The following is a 27830-nucleotide window of genomic DNA, read 5'->3' as shown; positions in this document are numbered from 1 at the left end:
AGACTGGCCTTTGGTGATCAGCTTTTCTTTGCTCTGCATAATTAAAATCAGAAATTGGCCATGCACATAATCTGGAGCCCAAATTTGCATTCTGCATGTTGTGCTGTAATTTATTGCATGCTCTACATTATTAAAGGAAGGCTATACTAATTTTTCAACAACTATCTTTCCTAATTGTTTATGTTGGTTAATACTGGTCATCAGATGTTTGTACTGTATCTCCGTTGCATACTGGTATTGAGGAAACTGAAACTTAAATGACTTGCTTTATCAGGCTGCCTTCATCAGAGATGTCCTGCTGCCTGGAGAGTGGGATGTCTGTGTGACATCGTATGAAATGCTGATCAGAGAGAAATCTGTGTTCAAAAAGTTTAATTGGAGGTATTTGGTTATAGATGAAGCCCACAGAATCAAAAATGAAAAGTCTAAGGTAATTTTTTTTTGTTGCTCCATTCTCTGTTGTTCTCCCTCCCCGTTCATAATGAAAGTATTAATGGTTACTGTTGAGGTAAATGCAAGACTCTCTGGCTTACCAAAAGTGAATTAGGGAGTAGTGCAAGCTTGCTTCATGGCAAAGAGCTGGACTTGGTGTCACATTCTAGGTGGTATTGATGCATTTCTCAATGTATCTCTGGGTGGTTATTTTCCAGCAAGGTGCAGTCATTTCTGAAACCAGAGGACGAATTGGGTCAAGCTGTTTGCCATACTGGAGAGGAGAGTGTGAAGGAGGGATTAAATAGAGTGATAAAGAGGAGCAAGAGGCTGCTGTCGGGAGAATGAGGTGGGGTGAGGGTGAGACGTGGCTGCTGTAGGGAGAATGGGATAATGGAGGGCAGAAAGATGGTAACGAAAAAGGGAAAAAACTTCAGGATTAGAGATTTTGAAAGAATGAAGGAGGTTGATGAATTTTCAGAAGGAAAATGTAATTATGGTTGAGTTAATGCTTATTTGCTGCATCTATCTATTCCTTTACCCTTCCACCATCAGAGCTTTAATATTCAAACTGAAAGGGTCATTTGCCGTTGCTGATTGTATGTACGTTTTTAGCTGGCAGCTGATTTGAAGTACAAATGTGTAGTCTGAAAGGGTTGTCATGGTCTCTATGCGTACTAGGTCTGTGCAGCAGAGCAGGTCTTCAATCGTCTTGGTTAACCCTTGCCACTGGATAAAGGCCGAGCTCTGTCAAGCCTGTGTGGTGGCTGGTGTGCAACAGTCACCACACATTTTTTTTAAAATCCACGCACAGGCATCTTCCACCCCTTCAATTGGAGTTCAGGACTGGAACGTCGGGTCCTTCATTGAAACATTGTGAACGCGTGGAAGCAAGTCATCCTCGTTCGAGGGACCGCCGATGATGATGATGAAACCTTGGGTAAAATAGTGCTTCAGTCTGAAATACTCCAATGCAAATAAATGGCATAATTGTGAGCTAAATAGCAAAGAGCAATAACTCCAGGGGTTCAGAAATTACTGGGGGCATTATTCAATTACTTTATATTCTGAGATTCAATAGTTCATCCCTGAACTTTAAACTTGAGGAGGTTGAATTTAAAATTAGTTCTGCTTATTCAGGCGTTAATGTATAATTGTTTAAATGCTTTCTAGAAACCGTCCACTCCCAGTATAATTCAAGATGGATCTAGGAAGTGCCAATATTCTTGTCTTTCTAGTTATGGATATTCATTTGCAATGCTTATGTACTACTGCTACCCGAAGGATGACTTGCGTTCTATCTAATGTTTAATTTTTCCATCCTAATACAAGCATTTGGCCTTTAGTGCCTCTGTGAATGCATGGGAGAAATCACAGGCATGACCGCATACCTAAATAGTTCTCTGACCTTCTGGATTCAGTCTGAATCTTAACAATTGTTCTAACGGTAGTGTGATTTGAATTTATAACCAGTTTGTACAATAATGTTTTTAATCTACAATTATAGCTGTCAGAAATAGTGAGAGAATTCAAGACAACAAATCGACTATTGCTCACGGGTACACCACTTCAGAACAACTTGCATGAACTCTGGGCACTGCTCAACTTCCTGCTCCCAGATGTCTTCAATTCATCTGCTGTAAGTACTTCAAAAGAAAACTAAGTGACTACATCATTAGCTTATGGTTCATAAAGGGTTCGAGTGAAGTTTGTAATTGGGATGATTCCATCAAAGCTCAACCAAACTCTAACTGAACCTTTTCCTTTTTGGAAGAGATGAGAGAATGCTAGAGTTTGTTCTTCACTTTCAGGGCTTAACCATAGTGTGATGGTGAAGCTCGCCGATTTGATGGAGAGGTATTGAGATATGATATTTCCTGGGCATTTGGAGCAACCAGATAGCCGAATGGTCCCAGTCCTGTACATTCCTTTGTGCACCTGCCCAAGTTTCCTGGAGATCATATTCACCATTCTGCACGCAAGTGCGGAAAAGTGGATACAAGTCCAGTTGGTCGTGTCCTGTCTTCACACTATGCTCATCCATTTCTAATGCTCAGGATTACATTTGCTTTAAACTACAAATATTGAATCTGCCGGCCCACTTGCGTCAACAGTGTGTATTTTCTGTGACGCTTCCTTCACTGAAAACTTGAGCAACTCTGCCATCTTGTGTAACAAATGAAAATTACATTAAAAGCACGATGGTGATGCATATCCTGTAAAAGTGTTTTTAATCTAAATCCACTAAGTAGATATCTATAAATATTTGTGTTTAGCATATTTGATGAAGTAACCCAAGCTACAAAGTGATTTTACTCTATGCCCAAGTGACTGTTGTTAGTATGTGGACCTTGCAGTGTGTGTTGAAAGGATACTTGACCCATCCTGATCTTTTCCTCACAACACAGCTCCAGAAGGAGTGGAAACCTCTTTAATTTAACCCTGGCTGAATCTGTTAACTCGACACATTTCACAGTTGAGGAATGGGTCCTTCCTTATGTCTGTGTCTCCTCTACTCAATAGAAAAATGCACTGTGCCATAGGGGGAGCCTAATGTTGCACACTATAACATCAACAAGAACTTGTATTTATATAGCACCTTTAACTTAGTAAAATGTCCCAAGGCGCTTCACTGGAGTATTATCAAACAAAATTTGACACCTAGCTACACGAGGATATTGGAACAGATGACCAAAAGCTAGGTTTTAATGGGGGGGGAGGGGAAGAAAAGAGAGAGATTTAGGGAGGGAATTCCAGAGCTTGAGATCTAGGCAACTGAAGGCACAGCTGCCAAGGAGGGTGCAATTAAAATCAGGAATGTGCAAGAAGCCAGAATTGGAGAAGTGCAGAGATCTGAGGGTTATAGGGTTGGAGAATGTTAGAGATAGGGAGGGGCAAGACCATGGAGGAATTTGAAAAGGAGGATGAGAATTTTAAAATCGAGGCACTGTCGGACCGAGTGCACTTGAGAGTTAGGATACAGACAGTAGAGTTTTGGATGCGATCAAGTTTCTGTAGAAAGATGGAAGGCGGTCCAGGAGAGCATTGGAATAGTCAAGTCTAGAGGTAATAAAGGTGTAGATGAGCAGAGTTGGGCAATGTTACGGAAGTGGAAGTAGGCAGTCTTGATGGATAAATTGTGTTGGATATTTTCCCAGTCAAACTGCCTACCGAATGAAATGGGAGTATTGCAATTATTGTGAAAAGTAGTGTCCATTTTATGAGAAATTATTTGGAAATAAACATCTAGATATTTGAGATTATAGGATTTTGGGTTGATGGAAGTAACAGCAAATGTGATCAAACTTGTCGGATTGGAATGACCAAAGCTCTGTTTTTTGCAGGACTTCGATTCTTGGTTTGACACAAACAACTGTTTTGGAGACCAGAAGCTAGTGGAACGGTTGCATATGGTAAGTGTATCACTATCTGCATTATGATTTATTAAAATACAAATGTAATTAAGGCCCCACCACCATTAGAATCGATATTCTAAAAATTAGATACTTGTGCGATGAAGGTAGTGCGTTTTGAATAATGGTTTAGGGCTAATTCAAATTTTAAAGCTGTAATTTATTTATCAAAAATGATACTTAAAACTGAGGAACTATATGCCACAGTTTATCCTGCTAAGGGTGTTGCATTTTGAGTTATTGCATGTTAAATGCAATTTGACTAAACGTAATACAGACTCCCACTTCTTGCGGGCGTGTTCGTGCAAACGCTATTTACCCACTATACGTGATGGCCGGAACAAATTGGTAGAGCCGATACTATATATCTAGAATGGTCCTCCAATTCTAATCTCTTGCGCATCCCTGATCTTCAATGCACCACCATTGGTGGCCGTGCCTTCAACTGTTGAGGACCTAAGCTTTTACCAGGCGTAAGAGTTTGAAGGACATTCACTGGGCAGGAGTTGGACAAATAGCCCAAATCTCTGAATGCAAATGTCCTTCTCCCGGGGATGTGTGCGATCTGTCATGAGATTTTGCCAGTGCCGGTTCCTGACGCATGCACATCGCGCGCTGAGAACTGCCACTTGAGGCCTCTTCGATGTGCCCATACGCACAGAGGCCGCAATTTCCGGACCAATGATTATTGGTTTTCGTGACTGCCATTTTAAACATGAATGTTTTAAGTGGTGTGACACTGTATCCAGATCTGGATGACTAATCATTTCAGATATTACATAATATGGTGCAAGGAAGAGATTGTTCTAATTTTTTATTTACTCCAAAAAAGTGGTCCGTTTTTTTTAGTGAGCTCCTCAGTCGATCTTGCGAAGCCCAACAAGCACCTCCGTGGGCTGCCACACTTACTAATCCTGAGTCAGTCACCCATCAGTAGTGGGGAAAATGTTGAAATCAATTATTGAAGATGAAATAGCAGCGCGTTAGGAAAGCAGTAACAGGATCGGTCCAAGTCAGCATGGATTTATGAAGGGGAAATCATGCTTGACAAATCTTCTGAAATGTTTTGAGGATGTAACTAATAGAGTGGACAAGGGAGAACCAGTGGATGAGGTGTATTTGGACTTTCAAAAGGCTTTTGACAAGATCCCACGCACGAGATTGGTGTGCAAAATCAAAGCACATGGTATTGGGGGTAATATGCTGATGTGGATAGAGAACTGGTTGGCAGACAGGAAGCAGAGAGTCGGGATAAACGGGTCCTTTTCTGAATAGCAGGCAGTGACTAGTGGAGTGCCGCAGGGCTCAGTGCTGGGACCCCAGCTCTTTACAATATACATTAATGATTTAGATGAAGGAATTGATGTAATATCTCCAAGTTTGCAGATGACACTAAACTGGGTGGCGGTGTGAGCTGAGGGGGACGCTAAGAGGCTGCAGGGTGACTTGGACAGGTTAGGTGAGTGGGCAAATGTATGGCAGATGCAGTACAATGTGGATAAATGTGAGGTTATCCACTTTGGGGGCAAAAACGCGAAGATAGAATATTATCTGAATGGCGGCAGATTAGGAAAAGGGGAGGTGCAACGAGACCTGGGTGTCATGGTACATCAGTCATTGAAAGTTGGCATACAGGTACAGCAGGCGGTGAAGAAGGCAAATGGTATGTTGGCCTTCATAGCTAGGGGATTTGAGTATAGGAGCAGGGAGGTCTTACTGCAGTTGTACAGGGCCTTGATGAGGCCCCACCTGGAATATTGTGTTCAGTTTTGGTCTCCTAATCTGAGGAAGGACGTTCTTGCTATTGAGGGAGTGCAGCGAAGGTTCACCAGAATGATTTCCGGGATGGCTGGACTGACATATGAGGAGAGACTGGATCAACTGGGCCTTTATACACTGGAGTTTAGAAGGATGAGAGGGGATCTCATAGAAACATATAAGATTCGGACGGGACGGGACAGGTTCGATGTGGGTAGAATGTTCCTGATGTTGGGGAAGTCCAGAACCAGGGGACACAGTCTTAGGATAAGGGGTAGGCCATTTAGGACTGAGATGAGGAGAAACGTCTTCCCTCAGAGTTGTTAACCTGTGGAATTCCCTGCCGCAGAGAGTTGTTGATGCCAGTTCATTGGATATATTCAAGAGGGAGTTAGATATAGCCCTTGCGGCTAAGGGGATCAAGGGGTATGGAGAGAAAGCAGGGAAGGGGGGTACTGAGGGAATGATCAGCCATGATCTTATTGAATGGTGGTGTAGGCTCGAAGGGCCAAATGGCCTACTCCTGCACCTATTTTCTATGTTTCTAAATCGGTGCATGTTTAAGTGCTGTTCGGTTTCTAGTAGAGCTGTTTGCTAATTAAGGATTTAGTTTCAAATTGGGTGATTTAAAAAAAAATTTGGGATAGGCGTAGAAACTAAATGACGTAAATTTGCTTTATATAATGTTGCAAGTCCTTCTCTTCCTGCTCTGCCTGCTTTTTCAGTAGCTGAAATGGGGATTGAACTTGCTCAGACTTGCCTTGTCTTCAGTCCACGCCACAACTCCTCCCTAGCCCCACTGTTTCTAATCCCATATCCTCTCCATTACCAAAACTGCCTACTTCCACCTCCGTAACCTTGCCCGTCTCCGCTCCATGCCTTTGTTGCCTCTAGACTCGACTATTCCAATGCTCTCCTGGCCGGCCAGCCTCCCACCTTGCGACACCCGTAAACTTGAGCTCATCCAAAACTGCTGCCTGTGATCCTAACTTGCACCAAGTCCTGTTCATCCATCACCGCAGTGCTTCCTGACCTACTTCGGCTCCTGATCAGGCAACACTTTGATTTTTTAAATTCACATTCTTGTTTTCAAATCCATCGGTGGCCTCTCCCCTCCCTATCTGTAATCTCCTCCAGCCCTACATCCCACTGAGATCTCTGGGCTCCTCCGATTCTGATCTCATGCGCATCTCTGATCTTTATCACTCCATTGGCGGCTGAGCTCTGCAATTCTCTCTCAACCTCCTCCTTTAAGAATCCTTTAAAAGCTTATCTTTGTGACCAAGCTTTTGGTCACCTCTTCTAATATCGCCTCTCGTGACTATCAAATTTAGTTTGATAATTGCTCCTGTGACGAGCCTCTGGATGTTTTACTATGATAAATGCAAACTGTTGTTGAGGAAAGCCACTGCGTTGAGTTTACTGTATTTCTTTTACATAAGTTGGGATCTGTTATCTTGCAAAACAAAGCTGTCATGAAATGTTGCCTTGTGTGATTCTGCCAATTAATGCATTCAAATGAATTTCATTCAAACTAATTGACAGCAAGTCTGTGGGCATCATAAAATATTGTGAACTTGCTCTGCTTGTGCTGTGATCTTGGAGTAAAGAAAGTTGTATGTAACTTGACTTTGAGCTGAATTTGGCTGTACTTTTAGGTGCATTCATGTAACTGAACATTTAACCAAAACCTCAACCCTTGGCTTGTGAAACAAATTTGTTTTTTGACCACTTCACCAGTCCACCAGACTGTTGAATACGCCTTTTGTAACTGCATTCTTTTACTTAAACTCCATGGGCACCAGCAGTGTGTAAAAGAGCATGTATTCTAACCTGAATTAGGTATTGCGACCCTTCCTTCTCCGACGCATTAAAGCCGAGGTAGAAAAGAGCCTGCCGCCAAAAAAGGAAGTCAAAATGTATGTAGGCCTTAGCAAAATGCAACGGGAATGGTGAGTATACAACGTACGAATATTAACATGTTGCATTGTGTAGCATGGCATAATCTTGCAACAATTCATTGAATGTGTACTGCGCTTTAAACATCAGTTAGAGCATTTATAGAACTAATGGAATAGATTCACTAGTGTAAGAGGGCATCCACTGATTTACCCAAGACCCCGTGCGATCAAATGCTGACTCCATATCATAGTGATCTTGCTTCCTTCTGATCAGTATGGTATGTATTTGGCTGCTGATAGAAATTTGGGATTCCAACTTGTCTCAATAATTTGAATTAAGTTTTTCCCTAAGACTTTGAAATTGCCAGTGAACCTACTGGGCTGTTGCTCTGCACATGGACTATTGCAGTGTTTAAAACTTTTTGGTCTCTCCACAGCAAGTGTCTTGCTCTCACTCCCGGGCTTTCTTCTCTTCCCCCACCCCTTTCTATTTTCCATTCCAATCCCCCAAAAATTCAGATCTCCACCTGGCTCAGTACAACCCTCCTGAAAGCTGATTAGGTACGAGTAGAGCATCTCCTCCAAATTTATATTCACAACATCCATTGAGTAATTCAAGGAGAACTTGGCAACGACCCTTAACGATAGACTGCATTTGTATAGCAACATATCATGTCTTCCGAATGAGACCAGAACTAAGGGCCATAAATACAAGATCGTCACTAATAAATCCAATAGGGAATTTAGGAGAAACTTCTTTAGCCAAAGAATGGTTAGAATGTGGAACTCGCTACCACAAGGAGTAGCTGAGGCGAATAACGTAGACGCATTTAAGAGGAAGCTAGATAAATACCTGAGGGAGAATGGAATAGCTGGGTTTAGATGAAGGGCTGGAGGAGTCTCGTGTGGAGCATAAATGCCAGCCTGTTGGGTCGAATATTCTTTTTCTGTACTGTAAATACTTTGCAATGTCCCAAAGTACTTCACATTCATTTTTTGGTGTAAGCATTGCTTAAATGCTGTCTTCCAAATAACATGTAAAAAGAAATCCCCTCAATCCCTTATCAGGCCCTTCTATCCCTAGTGGCTTATGGAGTGTACCTCATGTCAAAGAACAAAGACCTTTTGTGTCTCGAGTGGATTATTGGTCACTAGGTGTGGGTTTCTATGTCTGTGGGTTTAGATGGAGCACCCCATTTTAGATGTGCTAGAATCTCCCTGGTACAGAAGGGGGTGGGAGGTTCTAGGTTTTGTCTAGCTATCTACATCACACAGCAATGATTTTAGGTTGCAATCACTTTTCTGTTGAGCTGCGCAAAAAAAGTTTAATTACTCCATTTGTCTGACCAGTTTTAATTGTGATCTTTCTCACAGGTACACCAGGATATTGATGAAAGATATTGATATCCTGAACTCCTCAGGGAAAATGGACAAAATGCGTCTACTGAACATACTGATGCAACTGCGCAAGTGCTGCAACCACCCCTATCTGTTTGATGGAGCTGAGCCTGGCCCACCGTACACTACCGATACTCACCTGGTAGTTAACAGCGGCAAAATGGTGGTATTGGACAAACTGCTGCCAAAAGTGAAGGAGCAAGGTCAGCTGCCTGCCTGTTTGAGGCGTTGTTTTCCCTTTTTGGCTTTCCATCAATCTGTAAGGATGAAAAATATCCCCCACTACTTCTAATAGGATATACTCTGAAATCCTCAAAAAATGAAATCCTCAAAAATCCACATCTAAACGTGAAAATCCTGAGGTCAGTCATTCAGTGCTCCGGCACTGACTGTGCTGTGGCCCCAACCCTCCCCCTCTCTTTCCCCCACCCCCCCCCCCGCCCAAATAGCCGCCAATCAATGAAACCGATAAACTTTGGCTTATCCATGGTAATATCACTCTTAAATATTCCATTACAACAATGACTACACTCCAAAAGTACTTCATTGGCAGTAAAGTGCTTTGAGACATCTGGTGGTCATGAAAGGCACTATATAAAGCCAAGTCTTTCTAAGTCTTTATTAACTGTTTGGCCGCCTTCTTGGAATATGTATAATGGGATTTTTTTTAACGCATATTGAATGCTAAACAAATGTTGTGGCCCTGAAAAACTAATTTTAATTTTGTGGAGTGTCAAATGTCTCCATTATAATAAAAATTACAATTTTTAAGAAACTTTCAAAAAAATGATAAGTTTGTTAATCTTTCAGGCTCTACCTTATCCCCATGCGAGAGCCCCAATCTTTGTTTTGCTCTCTGACACTTTTTTTTTTTAAAAGTCCAGATAAAAGCAGATTCTTATTTCCTGCTTCCCTGTCTGAGAATTCTGCAATGGGATTGGCTGCTTTGCCAGCTTGTTGACGTCACAGCAGATCGCGGTAGGGAATCCCCACTATACTGCTCTGCAATCACTTGCACATCGAAAAAGGCAAACTTCAAGATCTCTAGGCAACTGTCTTCGAGGCCAGTGGCAAGCGCCTTTGGTTCGCCGCAAACTCCAGGCCAATAACTCGATGGCTTGAGAATATTCAAGGGTCCTATCTTGAGGCTATGGGATTGGGCGGTTTTGACTGAGAATTTAAGGAGCATATGGCTCACCCAAACTTGAGTTAATAACACATTAATTTAGACTCTTGAGGTCAGGCGAAATGGAACAAAAGCTAACACATAGCCCAGCCTATTTAGCACAGGAATTATCTGAAGTATGAAGCAGTGTGAGGCAAATTGCATGTTGTGATGCTTTGGATTGCAAATCGGCGCCAGCTTTAAATCATTAATGGCGCGCCCAGTTCTCAAATATGACATCCAGTTTTTGTCACCCTACCTCAAAGAGCATAAATCCATTGGAAAGGGTTCAGAGGAGAGTGATCAAGATTTCAGGCTGAGTTAAGAAATGCTCAATAAGCTGTTCTTTTTGCTGGAGGAAAGAAGGTTAAGGAGAAAGAGATTTAAAATGGTGCACGGTGTGAATAAAGTTTAAATAAGCAAGCTGTTTAACTTGGACGATGAACATATGACTAGAGGCCATGAGTAGAAAATTCTGAAACCTTGAGCAGGATTAGAAATGACTGCCACATACCCACCCAGGCTAGTAGCCCCACAAAAAAGCTGGATGATTCAGCATCAAACGACGCCTTTTACTAAAGAGCTGGATCACTGTAATGAGGGCTATAGACCTCTAACAGCAATGCTTTATGATTCCCCAGCCCCCAAGGGGAGGTAGCTAATGAACTGAATGTTCTTAAAATAGGACGGTTAACATGTTGGGAGAAGGGTGAATAGAAGTTTAATGATCGAATAATCATGCATGGTTTGTGATTGCAGCTGTTGCTAGATCTGGGCTCCATTCTTGCTGCTCAAATTGCAGCACAGCCCAAAATCTATCTGGAATATAAACCCTTCTAATTCACCCCTGTTAATCAGGGCAGCTGGCTGTATTTTGATCTCAAATGCCATGGTCAGTTCACGTGCTGTGAATTATAAACTAGGAGTTGGCTGCATGATCATTTATGCTGCCTGACTAGCTCGTTATCAAATTACTCTTTAAAATTCCTGCACACTGGCACCGATGAAGACATTTGATTTTCGTTTTGCACTTTAGTAGATGTAGGTTTTGAAGCATGTCGTATCTGCGCTGTATTCTCAGCTGTCGATCAGCACCCTGATGTACAATCTTCATTTCCATAGGTTCTCGAGTGTTGATCTTCAGCCAAATGACCCGGGTGCTGGATATCTTGGAAGATTATTGCATGTGGAGAAACTATGAATATTGTAGACTGGATGGGCAGACTCCACATGAGGAGAGACAGGTGCGTTTCTTGCCCCGTGCTTTCAAAAGTGAGCTAATGTTTGTTTTCTGAAAGTTCCCACCCTCAAGTTGATCCGAGGCTCGATTATGCAAGAATTCTAGACTTCAAGTTAGAAAACCGATTGATTTTTTTTTAAGCAAAAAAACATGAGTATTCAAAAAGGCAACTTTCCAACAAATTGTACAAAGATTAGTCTCATTCCTTTGTCCAATTCTGACTTAGCGCTTCTCTCTCTCTCGTCCCTTCAGGATTCTATTTGTAATTTCAATTCTCCGGGAAGCTCAAAGTTTATCTTCATGTTGAGCACGCGTGCCGGGGGTCTTGGTATAAATCTAGCTACAGCAGATGTAGTAATCCTGTACGACTCTGACTGGAACCCTCAGGTTGACCTCCAGGCTATGGTAAGTTACTGAGCATGAGTTATTTAAGCGTCCTGAAAGCAATGTACTATTCATCTGGGTATATAACTTTGAATATTTAGTTTTGTCATCCATGTGCACTATATTAAGGCAGCATTTTGTTTTTTAACCTTCCCCTTCAAAAAAGCTTCCATTGCTTCTTTAAAATTCTGCTCTACTGAGCCAGTGGAAGTATTTTTGCAGAAGTCTGTTTGCTTCTGCTACACTGACCGGAGCACGCAATTTGAATTTGCTTCCAGAATCAAGCTGACATGACTTGATCTGAAAGATCCATCCTGTTTCTCCTCGTCAATTAACTTCCAACTGCAGTTGTCTGAATTTTAAGCTACGGTAACATTTTGCTGTCGCTGCAACTAAGATTTCCTGGAGCGTATTAGGGATGGTTTTCTCGACCAATATGTCGAGGAACCAACTGGAGGGCTGGCCATCCTAGACTGGGTGATGTGTAATGAGAGAGGACTAATTAGCAATCTTGTGTGAAGCCCCTTGGGGAAGAGTGACCATAATATGGTAGAATTCTTTATTAAGATGGAAAGTGTCACCAGTTAATTCAGAGACTAGGGTCCTGAACTTAAGGAAAAGTAACTTCAATGGTATGAGACGTGAATTGGCTAGAATAGACTGGCGAATGATACTTAAAGGGTTGATGGTGGATAGGCAATGGCAAACATTTAAAGATCACATGGATGAACTTCAACAATTGTACATCCCTGTCTGGAGTAAAAAATAAAACTGGAAGATGGCTCAACCGTTTCTAACGAGGGAAATTAAGGATAGTGTTAAATCTAAGGAAGAGACATATAAATTGGCTAGAAAAAGCAGCAAACCTGAGGACTCGGAGAAATTTAGAATTCAGCAGAGGAGAACAAAGGGTTTTATTAAGAGAGGGAAAATAGAGTATGAGAGGAAGTATAAAAACTGACTGCAAAAGCTTCTATAGATATGCGAAGAGAAAAAGATTGGTGAAGACAAATGTAAGTCCCTTCCAGTCAGATTCAGATGAATTTATAATGGGGAATAAAGAAATGGCAGACCAGTTGAACAAATATTTTGGTTCTGTCTTCACAAAGGAAGACACAAATAACCTTCCGGAATTACTAGGGGATAGAGGGTCTAGTGAGAAGGAGGAAATGAAGGAAATCCTTATTAGGCGGGAAATTGTGTTGGGGAAATTGATGGCATTGAAGGCCGATAAATCGCCGGGGCATGATGGTCTGCATCCCAGAGTACTTAAGGGCCTAGAAATAATGGATGCATTGGTGATCATTTTCCAACAGTCTATCGACTCTGGATTGGTTCCAATGGACTGGAGGGTAGCTAATGTAACACCACTTTTTAAAAAAGGAGGCAGAGAGAAAACGGTAATTATAGACCAGTTAGCCTGACATGAGTAGTGGGGAAAATGTTGGAATCAATTATTAAAGATGAAATAGCAGCGCATTTGGAAAGCAGTGACAGGATCAGTCCAAGTCAGCATGGATTTTTGAAAGGGAAATCATGCTTGACAAATCTTCTGGAATTTTTTGAGGATGTAACTAGTAGAGTGGACAGGGGAGAACCAGTGGATGTGGTGTATTTGGACTTTCAAAAGGCTTTTGATAAGGTCCCACACAAGAGATTGGTGCAAAATTAAAGCACATGGTATTGGGGGTAATATGCTGATGTGGATAGAGAACTGGTTGGCAGACAGGAAGCAGAGAGTCGGGATAAATGGGTCCTTTTCAGAATGACAGGCAGTGACTATTGGGGTGCCGTCAGGGCTCAGTGCTGGGATCCCAGCTATTTACAATATACATTAATGATTTAGATGATTGAGTGTAATATCTCCAAGTTTGTAGATGGCACTGAGCTGGGTGGCGGTGTGAGTTGAGGAGGAGGACGCTACGAGGCTGCAGGGTGACTTGTAGGTTAGGTTAGTGGGCAAATGCATGGCAGATGCAGTATAATGTGAAGTTATCCACTTGGGGGCAAAAACATGAAGGCAGAATATTATCTGAATGGTGGCAGATTAGGAAAAGGGGAGGTGTAACAAGACCTGGGTGTCATGGTACATCAGTCATTGAAAGTTGGCATGCAGGTACAGCAGGCGGTGAAGAAGGCAAATGGTATGTTGGCCTTTATAGCTAGAGGATTTGAGTATAGGAGCAGGGAGGTCTTATTGCAGTTGTACAGGGCCTTGATGAGGCCTCACCTGGAATATTGTGTTCAGTTTTGGTCTCCTAATCTGAGGAAGGACGTTCTTGCTATTGAGGGAGTGCAGCGAAGGTTCACCAGACTGATTCCCGGGATGGCAGGACTGACCTATGAGGAGAGACTGGATCGACTGGGCATGTATTCACTGGAGTTTAGAAGGATGAGAGGGGATCTCATAGAAACATATAAAATTCTGACGGGACTGGGCAGGTTAGATGCAGGAAGAATATTCCCGATGTTGGGGAAGTCCAGAACCAGGGGACATAGTCTAAGGATAAGGGGTAAGCCATTTAGGACTGAGATGAGGAGAAACTTCTTCCCTCAGAGTTGTTAACCTGTGGAATTCTCTGCCGCAGAGAGTTGTTGATGCCAGTTCATTGGATATGTTCAAGAGGGAGTTAGATATGGCCCTTACGGCTAAGGGGATCAAGGGGTATGGAGAGAAAGCAGGAAAGGGGTACCGAGGTGAATGATCAGCCATGATCTTATTGAATGGTGGTGCAGGCTCGAAGGGCCGAATGTCCTATTCCTGAACCTATTTTCTATGTTTCTAAACTGGCCTCTGTTCTTCCATTTACCAGAGATCAAGTAATCTGATTATTGAGTGCTTTGGGGTGTATTGTGTGTACTCGAGATTTCCAGTTCAAATCGCATCATGGTCAGTCGTGAAGTTTGAGTTAAAGTTGATGGCTAGCAGCAAAAACAAAGGGATTACCAATTGTCCAAGTGGTTCACTAATGCCCTTCAGGGAAGGACACCTGCCAGCACATGACCCCAGTACACACAGTGGTTAGTTGACTCTTCATACCCTCTGAAATGATCAGGCGAACTGCTCAAACTATCACTGCGTAAACCCACCAACTACCAGGCAATAAATGCACCACAAGGACAAATAATTAAATAAGTGCCGATGTTTTTTTTTTTGGCTTTTTCTCCCAGGTTTCCCCATCACCACAACAGTACTTGATATTAACTGGGTAACTAGAGAGAATAAAAAATTGCAGGATGGTCCATTCTGCTGCCTTTACTTTTGCTAGTTTACTGAGCAGCACAGAGATTGCTGGGGCGTTGCTTTATCTGCTCACCCTGCAATAAGGATTTGTTTATCAGGCTAAACATAAGAACATAAGGAATAGGAACAGGAGTAGGCCATATGGCCCCTTGAGCCTGCTCCGCCATTCAATAAGATCATGGCTGATCTGATCATGAACCCGGCTCCATTTCCCTGCCCGCTCCCCAAAACCCCTTATCGTTTAAGATAGTTTTTTTGTCTGCAGTTCCTATGTCTCTTGTATACAAGAACAATGGCCCGGAGTTTGCGGTGGAACTTTGAAACTGACCACAACCTCAGGATTTAGTGCATACGCATTCTAATGCGGAAATCCCAAAGTTGCGGTCTGTCATTCCCTGCTCCGACACTGGCTGTGCTGTTGGGGATCAGCAATGTAATCGGTGAAACTGACGCACACTCCGCTGTTAAATATCCCATTAAAAGTTGGACCCTTTATGATTAAGTGTAACGGTTTTAAAAAGCATATTGACTCGAAACAAACATTATGCCCCTGAAAAACTCATAATTTTTTGGAGTATCAAATTTATCCATTTTTATTAAAAATTACAATTTAAGAAATTTTTTTTAGTTTGTTCATTATTTCAAGTTTCTTTGTTTTGCTTGTCTGAGAATTCTGCTGCATAGCCAGCTTGTTGACATCACAGCAGCTCGCGTTAGGGATTCCCCATTAACGTACACTGATCGGCGTTGAATGTCAGAAAAGCCAAACTTCTCTTCAGAGATCATGAGATCATTGTGGAAAGCTGTCTTCGGGGACAGCGGCAAATGCCTTTGCATTGTCACTGACTGCAAATTGTGGGCCATTGTTTGCTATAAAATATATTGGCGTGCTATTTTTAACAGCTGCGTATACAGGAATGTTAATTGAAGTTGTTGCTTGATTTATGTAGATCTGCCATATACATTTTTGAATTTTTTTAGGATCGAGCCCACAGAATTGGACAAACAAAGAGAGTCCGTGTATTCCGATTCATAACGGACAACACTGTAGAGGAAAGAATAGTGGAACGTGCTGAAATGAAACTTAGACTGGACTCTATTGTAATTCAGCAAGGTTGGTGCTAAGGATTCTTTTGGGTGGGAAGAGAAACTGCATGGAGGAGGTGGAAAGGATGGAACAGTGATCAGGTTGCATGGTCCAGAACTTTGAGACATTAATTTTGAATGGTGTAACTGGAAATCTGGTGTACCAAGAAAAGTGACGGTGTTCCTACCCATTCACAATCGTTCACTGTGCAACACTTTTATCTCGTTCTCTATTCTTTCTTCTCCTATTCTGGCAAAAGTATGGCACAGATCTTAAAACTTTTGTGATTGGGATCAAGAAAACACTTGAAATTAAACTTCAGTATTTTGAGATCTAATCTCCAATTTTTTTTTTGGATGAATTGTCATTAAAATAGACTATCGCCTAAAGGGATCTGGAACTCTGCCAACCAGCGTGCATGCTCCCACCTTTTTGGTAAGGCGTCCTAAACCGAATGCACTTGTACAACTTCCTAAACAAAAGAACACACGCAACCCTTCCGTGTAGTATTTCACAGAATAGGACGTGAGCAACCAATTTTTTTTTATTCACGAGATGGCCATGGCCAGCATTTATTGCCCATCCTGAATTGCCCTTGAATGGCTAGCTAGGCCATTTGAGAAGACAGTTAAGAGTCAACCACATTGCTGTGGGTCTGGAGTAGAGTACAGGCCAGACTAGGTAAGGACGGCAGATTTCCTTCCCTAAAGGCCGTTGGTGAACAAGATGGGTTTTTACGACAACCCAGTTGTGTTATGGTTACCATTACTGATACTAGCCTTTTTAATTTCATATTTATTTAATTAACTGAATTTATATTCCCCAGCTGCCCGTGGTAGGATTTGAACTCTTGTCTCTGGATTACTAGTCCAGTAACATTATCATTATGCTGCCATTCCCTATTAATTGATGTACACTGTGCAACTGTTTGGCTCAATAGTTTACACTATTTCTTTCCCCCCTCCTATTCTGTTCTTTGGTGTGTGTGTGAACTGAAGTATCTTGCCTTGCTCCAAAGTCTGCATTTCTGAGCAGGTTTGTTAATTGTGAAACTGTATTCTTTTTAGGAAGGTTGGTAGATCAGAATCTCAATAAGCTGGGTAAAGATGAAATGCTGCAGATGATTCGTCACGGTGCTACCCACGTGTTTGCTTCTAAAGATAGTGACATTACAGATGAAGATGTTGATGCTATATTGGAGAGGGGTGAAAGGAAGGTAAAAGCAACATGCATCCAGGTTATTTGGAAGGGAGAACCTCGTGTACTGCTAGTTCAAACCTGCCACTCTTGGCTCACTTATTCAATACTGAGTTTGTATTTACTGTTCCCACAAGTTTAAACAGTGTGCAACATTTCAGTAAGCAAAATAACTTTCAGTTAATCTACATCTTAGAGCATTGGCAACTGTGTATCAAAGGCTAATTGCATTTTAAAGATGTTATAGTGTGACTTCTTCATGCAGTCTTTTTCATCAAGCTCTCATTGAGCTACGAAGGGGTTTGGCTGTGAACATTTGGAGAGGAGAGGAGAGACCCAGCTTGAATTTGGTTGTATTGATTTCAAAATTATTATTTTGGGAGTTTCTTTTGTGCTAAGTTTTATTTATTTATAATTTAAAAAAAAAAAGGTTTCATTGTGGTCTTGACAAAAACATTTGAATGAGTTCATAAGTCTCCATATAGTTTGGGCCATTGAATCAGTCTTGCTACACTAACTATTGGAACATTTTTAGCTGGCAGCTAATATTGAAGTTCAGATGTGTAGTCTGAAAGGGTTGTCGTGGGCTCTATGTGCACTAGGTCCGTGCAACTGAGCAGGTCTCCAGTCATCCTGGTTAACCCTTGCCACTGGATAAAGGCCGAGCTCTGTCGAGCTGATGTGCAACGGTCATCGCACATTTTTTAAAAATCCATGCATAGGCATCGTCCACCCCTTCAATTGGAGTTCAGGACTGGAACATCGGGTCCTTCATTGAAACATCTGTGAACTCTTGTGGAAGCAAGTCATCCTTGTTCGAGGGACCGCCGATGATGTGTATCAATGACCATCCTGCTAAGCAAGTAATCTTGCTGTTTTTATACATATTTTACATCACTAGAATCTAGCTAATCTAAAATGCTGCCATTTAAACTTGTTTTGTTTTGAAACTCAATTTTAAATGTGATGCAAACCCAGTTTCTGAAACCCTGTGGGATATGATCCAGCGCTACGAGTGGGACACTATTTGAGATGAAACCTGTTGGCCCACTTGTGGAATATAAATGCCACCACACTAAGCTTTGGCCTTGCATCTTAACCTGTGCATCTTAAACATCCGAGTTTTGTTTTTTTACATTGGATTTTCTTTCTTAAACCCCCAACCCCGCTTTCTGAAATAGAGGAGTGTTCCATCCTCTGATGCTGTACAAACTGTGACATCCTTCTGTTTCACCTGCAGACAGCTGAGATGACTGAAAAGCTCTCGAATATGGGTGAAGGTTCACTGAGAAACTTTACTATGGAAACAGAGGTCAGTGTGTACAACTTCGAAGGTGAGGACTATAGAGAGAAGCAAAAGGTAAGTTTGGTTTGGTTGGCTATTTAAATTTTGTATACATATTTCTTTTAACTGCTTTACTAAAAAGTTGCTTTATCTGCAGTTGGCTCTAACTGAATGGATTGAACCCCCCAAACGAGAACGAAAAGCGAACTATGCTGTTGACGCTTATTTCCGAGAGGCCCTCCGTGTCAGTGAGCCAAAAGCGCCCAAAGTAAGTCGGGGCAGGGGTTTAAGATGAAATGCTTTTATTCCCTCCTGTGTTTTATCACTAATTGAGACTGCAGATGTTGAAACATTCGTTGAGATCGGCACCGCATTCTGACCAGCTTTACCAGTAGTATTTTAACTTGCAGAATATTATTTATATTTTAACAATTACTGTATAGTACGTCAGATCATTCAGAAAACGTGTCAGCATGTGTTTGATCAAAAAACATTATCTGTTGAAAGGATTGACACAAAATACAATTTTTTTTCTTGATCCTGAAAGTATACTATAGTCAATTTGTCCTTTACTTTTGTTCTGATCAAGGACAGAGGAACAGGAAGAGGCCATTCAGCCCCTCGATCCTGTTCCAGAAATTCAATGTGATCCTGGCTTTGGTCCATATCCCTTAATACCTTTTGGTTAACACAAATCTATCGATCTCTGATTTAAATTAACAATTGATCTAGCATCAGTTGCCATTTGCGGAGGAATTCCAAACTTCTACCACCCTTTGCGTGTAGAAGTGTTTCCTTATTTCACTTCTGAAAGGCCTGGCTCTAATTTTTAGGCTATGTCCCCTAGTCCTAGATTCCCCAACCAGCAGAAATAGTTTCTCATTCCGTTCCCCTTAATATCTTAAACTTCAATTAAATCACTCCTTAACCATCTAAATTCCAGGGAATACAACCCTAGTTTGTGTAATCTCCTTTTAATTTAACCCTTAGAGTCCCAGGTATCATTCTAGTAAAACTATGCTGCACTCCCTCCAAGGCCATTATATCCTTCCTAAGGATTAGGAAAACAGCCACTGAGCCCATTAAAGCTTATGTTGGAGACGAGTAACATCTAGAATATTCTGCTGGTGTTCAGGCACAAGGAGGGGAGATTAAATACCTTTAAAGAAAACTTAGCTGGAGGAAGGTCAACAGAAGCCTTGATGCACGTTGTATGTTCACTTGTGGTCACAGTTGTTCTATGCTTACATTTCATGCTTTTTATCTTGCTAGGCTCCTCGTCCACCAAAACAGCCCAATATTCAGGACTTCCAGTTCTTTCCCCCTCGACTGTTTGAACTGCTAGAGAAAGAAATCCTTTATTACCGAAAAACCATCGGTTACAAGGTAAAGTGTTTATTGTCTAGAAATTGGTATTTCTGAATTAGCTAGAGTATAAACAAAGTCTCCAAATGTTGTACTAATGCTAACTACTCAAATTTAGAATGATGCAAGTAGAGACTAATCTGTAGCAATGAGGCACCAAACTTGCCAGTTTTGATTTAAATGTGCGCTTTGGTCTGAGTCATCCAGTGCTGTTCTATAAATGGCCACTAGGTGGTGCATGTGATTGGTCCACTCGTTTTCTCCCTCTTTCTCCACCCCTATTTGCATATGCTGATTGTTTACTCGGGAAATATTTATTAGCTGAATATTAAAAGCTGTGTAATGATGCAATTTTTCTTTACAAGATACAAAATTAAGTAAAATTTAGAGAGCAAGAGAAACTTCTTTGCAGAGTTCAGGCTGTGGAATTTACTTCCAGGATTAACAATTGAGGCAGAAACCGTCAGTATTGAGCATTAGATTGTATGTGTGGATTAAGATAAAAGGGATAGTTATGGGAACAGGCTGGGTAAATGTAATTGGAACTCTGCCTATATGAATGGTAAACGCTGACACAGACTGGATGGGCCAACGGCTGGTTTCCGTGTTGTAACCTCTATGTATTTCTAAGTCAAAAAACTGTGCCTGAAGCAGTATGGCGATTATGCCATTGGAACATTGGCCATTGTTAATCTTTGGATCTGTTTATCTGATGAATGCCCAGCACTGATATTTGGAGGTTTCTGAACCTAGCTCTGGGCCAAAGGGGAAGGGACACCGAACCAGTGCATCATTTTAAAATACTGCATTTCACTTATAGGTGCCACGTAACCCTGATCTACCAAACTCAGCTCAAGTACAGAAAGGAGAACAGTGCAAAATTGATGAAGCCGAACCCCTAAATGATGATGAGCTTGAAGAAAAGGAGAAGCTGCTGACACAGGTAGTGTTACTATTTCTGAATGTGGTGAGATCCCCAATATAATCTTGCATAGACCACACCTTGGAGTACTGCGATGGTTTTGGTCGCCACATTATAAAAAGGATAGAGGCACTGGAGCATCCTTATAAAAAGATTTGCAGGGATGGTACCAAAACTGAGGGGTATCCTGTCAGCAAAGATTGAACCAGCTTGGATCTCTCTTCTCTAGCAAAGAGAAGGCTGAGGGGGTGACCTGATAGAGTTCTTTAAGATAATGAAAGGGTTTATATAAACATAAGTAGGAGCAGGAGTAGGCCATTTTGCTCCGCCATTCAATAAGATCATGGCTGATCTGATCTTGGCCTCCACTCCACTTCCCTGTCCACTCCCCATAATCCTTGACTCCCTTTTCATTCAAAAATCTGTCTTAATTTGATGGGGTAGATGTAGAGAAGATGTTTCCACTTGTGGGAGACACCAACACTACAGGCCATAAACAATGTTCCTGCTAATTTCTTTGTGGGTGACCCTTTCAAATTACCAGGCATGCGTGTTTTTTGCCATTAGAACGCCGTTCAGCCAGCTACGCGGGACTTGCAGATCACTGCGCGTCTTAAATAGACATTGGCCATAAATATAAGGGACACTAATAAATCCAATAGGAAGTTCGGGAAATTAGTTTAACCAGAGAGTGGTGAGAATGTGAAACTTGCTACCACAAGGAGCAGTTGAGATGAATAGCTTATATGCATTTAAGGGGCAGCTAGATGAACACGAAGGAGAAAAAAATAGATTATGCTGATTGGGTTAGATGAAGAAGAGTGGGAGGAGGCTCGTGTGGAGCATAAGTACCAGCATGGCCCAGTTGGGCCAAATTGTTAATTTCTGTATATTCTATGCAATATTAGCAACAGAACCTCAATGAACATGGTATCGATCACTTTTTAACAAAAGCAAAATACTGCAGATGCTGGGAATCTGTAATTTAAAAAAAAAAGAAAATACAGGAAATGTCTCGGCAATTCAGGCAGCATCTCTGCGGAGAGAGAAACTGAGTTAACGTTTCAGGTTAATGACCTTTCATCAGCATCTTTAATTACTTTACCTTGGCTTTTATGAAACTGAGGCTCAACTGCAATTTAATGACTAAAGCTAACTTTTGGTGTAATGCCAAAACATGGTTATGTATTACATATTCAGATTATCTTTCGCCGGACATTTTGGAAGCAAATGTTTCAGTATTTGAGCACAAACACTGATGTCTGCATGTATATTCAGCACTAACTTGTGAAACTGTATCTTTAAAAATGAGAATTTGTCCTTTTTGGTATGCTGAAACAAAGCTAATCTTTGGGTGTCAGCCTGGGCTCATTAGTAGCACACTTGCTCCTGAGTCAGTAGGCCATGGCTTTAAGTCCCACTCCAGAGACTTAAGTACATAATCTAGGCTGCACTGTAGAAGGTGCTGTCTTCTGGATGAGACATTAAACAGATGTCCCGTCTGCTCTATCAGGTAGACATAAAAGATCCCATGGCAATATTCGAAGAAGAGCAGGGGAGTTCTCCTGATGTCCTGGCCAATATTTATCCCTCAACCAACATCACAAACAGATTATCTGAACATTTATCTCATTGCTTCAAAAGTACTTTGTTGGTGAAGCACTTTGGGACGTCCTGCGGACATGAAAGCACTATATAAATGCAAGTTTGTTTTTTCTTTCTATATAATGTTCCATAAAAATTTAATTATTTTGGAAATGGATAACTGCTTCAAAATGTGTCCCATCACTTCATTGTGCAGAATCTGCAGTACTCTGCCATCTTTAGTTGGTCTCTGTTGGCTTGTGTAGTGCATATATTTGACACCAAATATAATGTTCGACAGGGATTTACCAGCTGGACAAAAAGAGACTTTAATCAGTTTATCAAAGCAAACGAGAAGTGGGGCCGTGATGACATTGAAAATATTGCCCGTGAAGTAGAGGGGAAAATTCCTGAGGAAGTGATCGAGTACTCTGGTAAGGTTTTCAGCCTTTACTTAACAAGTTACATCTGCCATTTTGTCTTGCAAAGTATGCATTTTTCTCGTTTTATTCTGGTCATTCTTGATACCTGAATCAATGTTCATTTATGGTTGCTTTATTGGAGCTTCGCTGACTGGCTACTGTTTCTTCTTAGCTGTTTTCTGGGAGAGATGTAACGAGCTCCAAGACATTGAAAAAATTATGGCACAAATAGAAAGGGGAGAAGCTAGAATCCAAAGGAGGATTAGCATCAAAAAAGCACTAGACACAAAGGTAATGTTCAAATATGTTCCAATCTTCAGTTCTGGAGATGGAAGCATATTTATTAGAATAGTCAAACATCTCGCATATAAACTTTCATATTCGATTTTGCTGATGAACTGGACTATTGTTGTTGGACCTCTTTTTTTTTCTACATTAATACTTTCTATCTTTGAATAGATTGGCCGTTATAAAGCCCCTTTCCACCAACTGAGAATAGCATACGGCACAAATAAAGGGAAGAATTATACGGAAGAAGAGGACCGATTTCTGATCTGCATGCTGCACAAGCTCGGGTTCGATAAAGAGAATGTTTACGATGAGCTTAGACAGTGCATTCGGAACTCTCCACAATTCAGATTTGATTGGTTCCTGAAATCAAGAACTGCTATGGTAACTAACTAGCTTGGCTTAATAGATTTTCCTATTTAAAAAAAAAATTGTTATAACATTGAATAGTGTCATAAAGTAACCTGTTTGTAGCTAAATGTTTATTGATTTACTGAAGCATTCAAAGAATTAAACCTTTTTTTGGCTTAATTTTTACTTATAGGAGCTCCAAAGACGATGTAATACTTTAATCACACTAATAGAAAGAGAAAACTTAGAACTTGAGGAAAAAGAGAAAGCGGAAAGAAAAAAGCGTGGACCAAAAACTGCATCGGTAAATTTTTTAAATCATTTTTATGTTGGGATTCTTTACAGGAGCTTATAAGCCCGAGATGTCTTCTCCTGTTATACAGTACTTCATTTCACATTGGCTTGGTAACTTTTCCACTGCACCAACACCAAACCTGTTATGGAGCTGTAATAAGACCATCTTGAAGCAATTGGGTCACACTGCTGGTGCTGCACACTTTATTTTTTTTAAATCACGTTGAACATTACAAACTCGAAACAAGCAAGGGACTTGAAGGTACAGTCAAGCGAATTGACAAGTTACAATTTACACCATTCACGGGCATCACTTGAATGGGCTTCACATCTGACTCTTAACACTTGGATAGTTTATTTCCCAAAATTCAAAATAAAGTAAAATGTGAGCAACCCATGAAAAGGGGTGTATGTAAACCTGATTACAACTCTGTGGAGAGTAAATGCCAACATAGACTGGTTGGGCAGAATAGCCTGTTTCTTTTAGAAAAACATTTAAGTTATATATTGATTGTGTTGTAGGGTGCAGTTGTCTTATATTAAATGTGGCTTCATGGGTGACTGGTCGTGTGTGTGTGGGGGAGGGGGGGAGAGGGGAGGAGGAGGAGGAGGAGGAGGAGAAGAAGAAAGCGAGAGAGATCTGTTCGTGCATTGCAATATCCAACTAGGAATAGAAGTGATTTTGCTATATATAAAGATTATTGTTCTCAGCAGAACTTGAAGATTTTCTCTTCTAAATACGCAACTTGGTTCTCCCATCCCTTGCTATTTGTTTGATACAATTGACTGGGTTGTTAGTCCACTTCAGAAGGCAGTTAGTTGACCATGCTGGTTTGGGACTGGAGTCACATATAGGCCAGACCGTGTAAGAACGGCAGATTTCCTTCCCTTATGGACATTGGTGAACCTGTTGGGCTTTTATGATAATCCAACAGCTTCATGTCAATTTTTATTTCCAGATTTTATTTTTAAACTGAACTCAACGTTCAAATCCTACCATGGCAGTTTGAGAATAAGATTATCTGGATTATTGGTCCAGACTTTACTAGTTCAGTAATATGACCACTACAGTACTGTGCCCCTCCTGGAACGCAGGGTGTCCTGTACACCAGGTGGGAGGGACGTTTATTGGTGAAACTCAGAAAAGGAATGCTCTTAATTCCTACCTACTTTCACATTCACCAAGTGTTATCAGTCATTTTAAAGTATTGTAAACAAACCTATGTTGTGTACTTGCAATTTAGCATGTAACTTGGAATAATCCGAGCTCTGTTATGTTTTTTGTTTCAGGCACAGAAACGTAAATCAGACGGGGCACCAGATGGGCGTGGTCGAAAAAAGAAGCTAAAACTTTGAATTGTCTATGCTCATCATGTCTGCATAGTTAATGTATTTCAGTTCTACTGAGGATGTACAAAGCTTTGATAGCAATCTCGTATGTGGTATTACAGCATCATTCCCACTGTAATAGTAGGAATTAATGTAGTCTAGAGTTTATTGAATTTTAAACAGCTGTGCTGAATATTTTTTTCTACCATGTAATACAATGGCTTCCATTAAAATCCATGGGTTATTTCTACATTTCAGTTGTTTTATATATTTCAGCACAGTACAAATTTGTCCTGTGCTGGAAGCAATGTGTTTTTTAAATTATTCCTTGGACAAATTGTATAATTGTATCCTGGAACTGCCAGGGTTTCTACTCATGATCGAATGATGATAACACAGTGCAGGGCATTTGGTGAGACCACACCTGGAGTACTGTGCAAGGTTTTTTGTCTCCTTATGAGGAAAAATATGTGTCTTTTGAGGTGGTGCAACAAAGGTTCGTTTAGATTGATTCCTGGGATGAGAGTGCTGTCCTCTGAGGGGAGATTGGGCCTATACTCCTGAGTTTATGTGATCTCATTTAAATATATAAGATCCTAAGGATGATTGACAAAATAGGTGCTGAGAGGCTGTTTCCCCTGGTTGGGGAGTCTAGATCCAGGGGGCATAGTCTCCAGACAAGGGGTCAGCCTATTAAGATTGACTTAAGAGGAATTTCTTCACTCAGGATTGTGATTATTTAGAATTCTCGACCATAAAGGCTGTGGATGCTGGGACAGAGATTTTTGGACTCGAGGTGAATCAAGGGATATGAAGATTGGGCAGGAAAGTGGAGTTGAGGTTGAAGATCGGCCATGATCTTATTGAATGGCGGAGCAGGCTCGAGGGGCTGTATGGCTTACTCCTATTATATAGGGCAGCATCAAACTTGATTATACTGCCTGTGCTATACCATTTGGTTAAGATTCACTTTTTATTGAAGTAGAATGGCCAGTGAGGTGGTAGAGGGTGATGACTAAAGATGTCAACATTCATCATCAGTGACAGTCCCTCAAACGAGGATGACTTGCTTCTACACCAAACGGGATGAGTTTGCAGATGTTTCAATGAAGGACCTGATATTCCAATCCTGAACTCCAGGGGTAGAAGCTACATGTGTATGGATTTTTTTAAATGTATAGGGACTGTTGCACATCAGCCACCACACGGGCTTGACAGTGCTAGGCCTTTCTCCAGTGGCAAGGGTTAACCAGGACCACTGCTCTGCTGCACAGACCTAGTACGTGCACACATTGCAGTGTGGGCTGGCCCTGTACCCTCATTTGCCACAATCTCGGCGCAGACACAATGGGCCAAAATGGCCTCCTGCACTGTAAATTTCTATGTTTCCTCTGCCACAAAACATTTGCCGCACCTCAACCACACAACTTATTTTCGTGGCAGATAAAGAAAGCGATGGACTGCAGGAAGATATCAATGTGCTGGTCAGGTATTTGGGCAGGGCTAACAAGGCAAGGGAATACACATTAAATGGTAGGATACTTGAGTGTAGAGGAACAAAGGGACCTTGGAGTGCAGGTCCACAGATCCCTGAAGATAGCTGGCCAGGTAGACATAATGGAATGCTTGCCTTTAAGGCATGGAATACAAGGGCAAGGAGGTTACGCAGTTAGATTGAACTGTAAAACATTGGAGTACTGTGTGCTATTCTGGTCAGCACATTAGAGTGCAGAGATTTACAAGAATGTTGCCTGGAGGGGAGAATTTTGGCTGAGGAAAGATTGGAGATGCTGAGTCTGTTTTCTTTGAAACGAGGCTGAGGGGAGATGTGATTGGGATGTATAAAATGTTGAGGGGCCTGGATAGGAAGGACCAATTTCCTTTGGCAGAGTGGTCAACAACCAGGGGGCATGGACTTAAAGTAATTGGGTGAGGTTTAGAGGAGCTATGAGGGGAAATTTCTTCAGAATGGTGGGGGTCTAGAACTCACTGCCTGCAAGGATGGTAGAGGCAGACAGTCTCACTACATTTTAAAAAGTATTTGGATGTGCACTTGGTCCGTAGCCCTGTAGGTCACGGCACTTCAAAGCTGGAAAGTGGAACTGGGCTGGATAGCTCTTGGTTGACTGGTGTGGACATGGGCAGAACTGGTCTCTGTGCTGTAAATTTCTATGTTTCTATTAAGATTTGTGCTTTCACAATGAATACCCTTAAGGAATTGAAAATCCCACAAAGTGGTCTAATAAGTGAAGCTAGATAATTGTGATATATTCCTTATGACATCACAAACACAGACTATAAACTGGCTCCTATATGTCAGGGGTTGCTTTACCACAGTAATCCACTTGGGGGAGCTCTATAGTATATTAAAGGAAGAGGCTCAATATTGCTGAAAAGAGTAAGCCTGAGGATTATGACCAGAAAATTGAGTGTGAGTAAACTAGCAAGACACAAGATTGCAGCTTCTATAGGTATGTAAAACAGAAGTGATTAGTGAAAATGTGGGTCCCTTACAGGCAGAAATAATAAGGAATTGGTAGACATTAAACACATTTACATTCTGGAAATCATGGGGAACCAAGGGTCTAGTGATCTGTTTTCTGTGATAACCATAAGGAATAAACAGGTCATTTTTGGTTTAGAAGACTGTAAATAGTAGGGTACGGCAAGGATCAGTGCTTGGGCCTCAGCAATTTATAATGCATCAATGACTTTGATGAGGGGACAGTGTAAAATAGCCAAATTTGCTGACCATGCAAATCTAGGTGGAA

The 27830-nt window shown here is 41.4% G+C and overlaps 1 protein-coding gene across 3 annotated transcripts in view; it reads left to right on the top strand.

Annotated features, from left to right (window-relative positions):
* LOC139249511 (SWI/SNF-related matrix-associated actin-dependent regulator of chromatin subfamily A member 5) overlaps positions 1-25311 on the top strand; it is a 37201-nt gene extending 11890 nt beyond the window's left edge. The window contains exons 7-24 of one of the 3 annotated variants that reach the window (XM_070872440.1): positions 275-430; positions 1940-2071; positions 3777-3845; positions 7446-7555; positions 8879-9105; positions 11190-11311; positions 11560-11712; positions 15917-16049; positions 17090-17238; positions 18460-18579; positions 18662-18772; positions 19777-19890; positions 20690-20812; positions 22677-22809; positions 22970-23088; positions 23257-23469; positions 23630-23740; positions 25021-25311. In XM_070872440.1, coding sequence (XP_070728541.1) covers positions 275-430; positions 1940-2071; positions 3777-3845; positions 7446-7555; positions 8879-9105; positions 11190-11311; positions 11560-11712; positions 15917-16049; positions 17090-17238; positions 18460-18579; positions 18662-18772; positions 19777-19890; positions 20690-20812; positions 22677-22809; positions 22970-23088; positions 23257-23469; positions 23630-23740; positions 25021-25086 — 2361 coding nt within the window. In that variant the 3' untranslated portion in view covers positions 25087-25311. Of the gene's footprint in view, positions 1-274; positions 431-1939; positions 2072-3776; positions 3846-7445; positions 7556-8878; positions 9106-11189; positions 11312-11559; positions 11713-15916; positions 16050-17089; positions 17239-18459; positions 18580-18661; positions 18773-19776; positions 19891-20689; positions 20816-22304; positions 22493-22676; positions 22810-22969; positions 23089-23256; positions 23470-23629; positions 23741-25020 lie in introns of those variants that run through there. The other 2 variants (XM_070872454.1, XM_070872447.1) reach the window with 2 other exon arrangements.
* Positions 25312-27830: the final 2519 nt, after the last annotated feature.

Source organism: Pristiophorus japonicus, chromosome 2 (genome assembly GCF_044704955.1).
Source record: "Pristiophorus japonicus isolate sPriJap1 chromosome 2, sPriJap1.hap1, whole genome shotgun sequence".
NCBI classification, from domain to species: domain Eukaryota; kingdom Metazoa; phylum Chordata; class Chondrichthyes; family Pristiophoridae; genus Pristiophorus; species Pristiophorus japonicus.
This window is presented reverse-complemented; position numbering and strand designations above follow the sequence as displayed.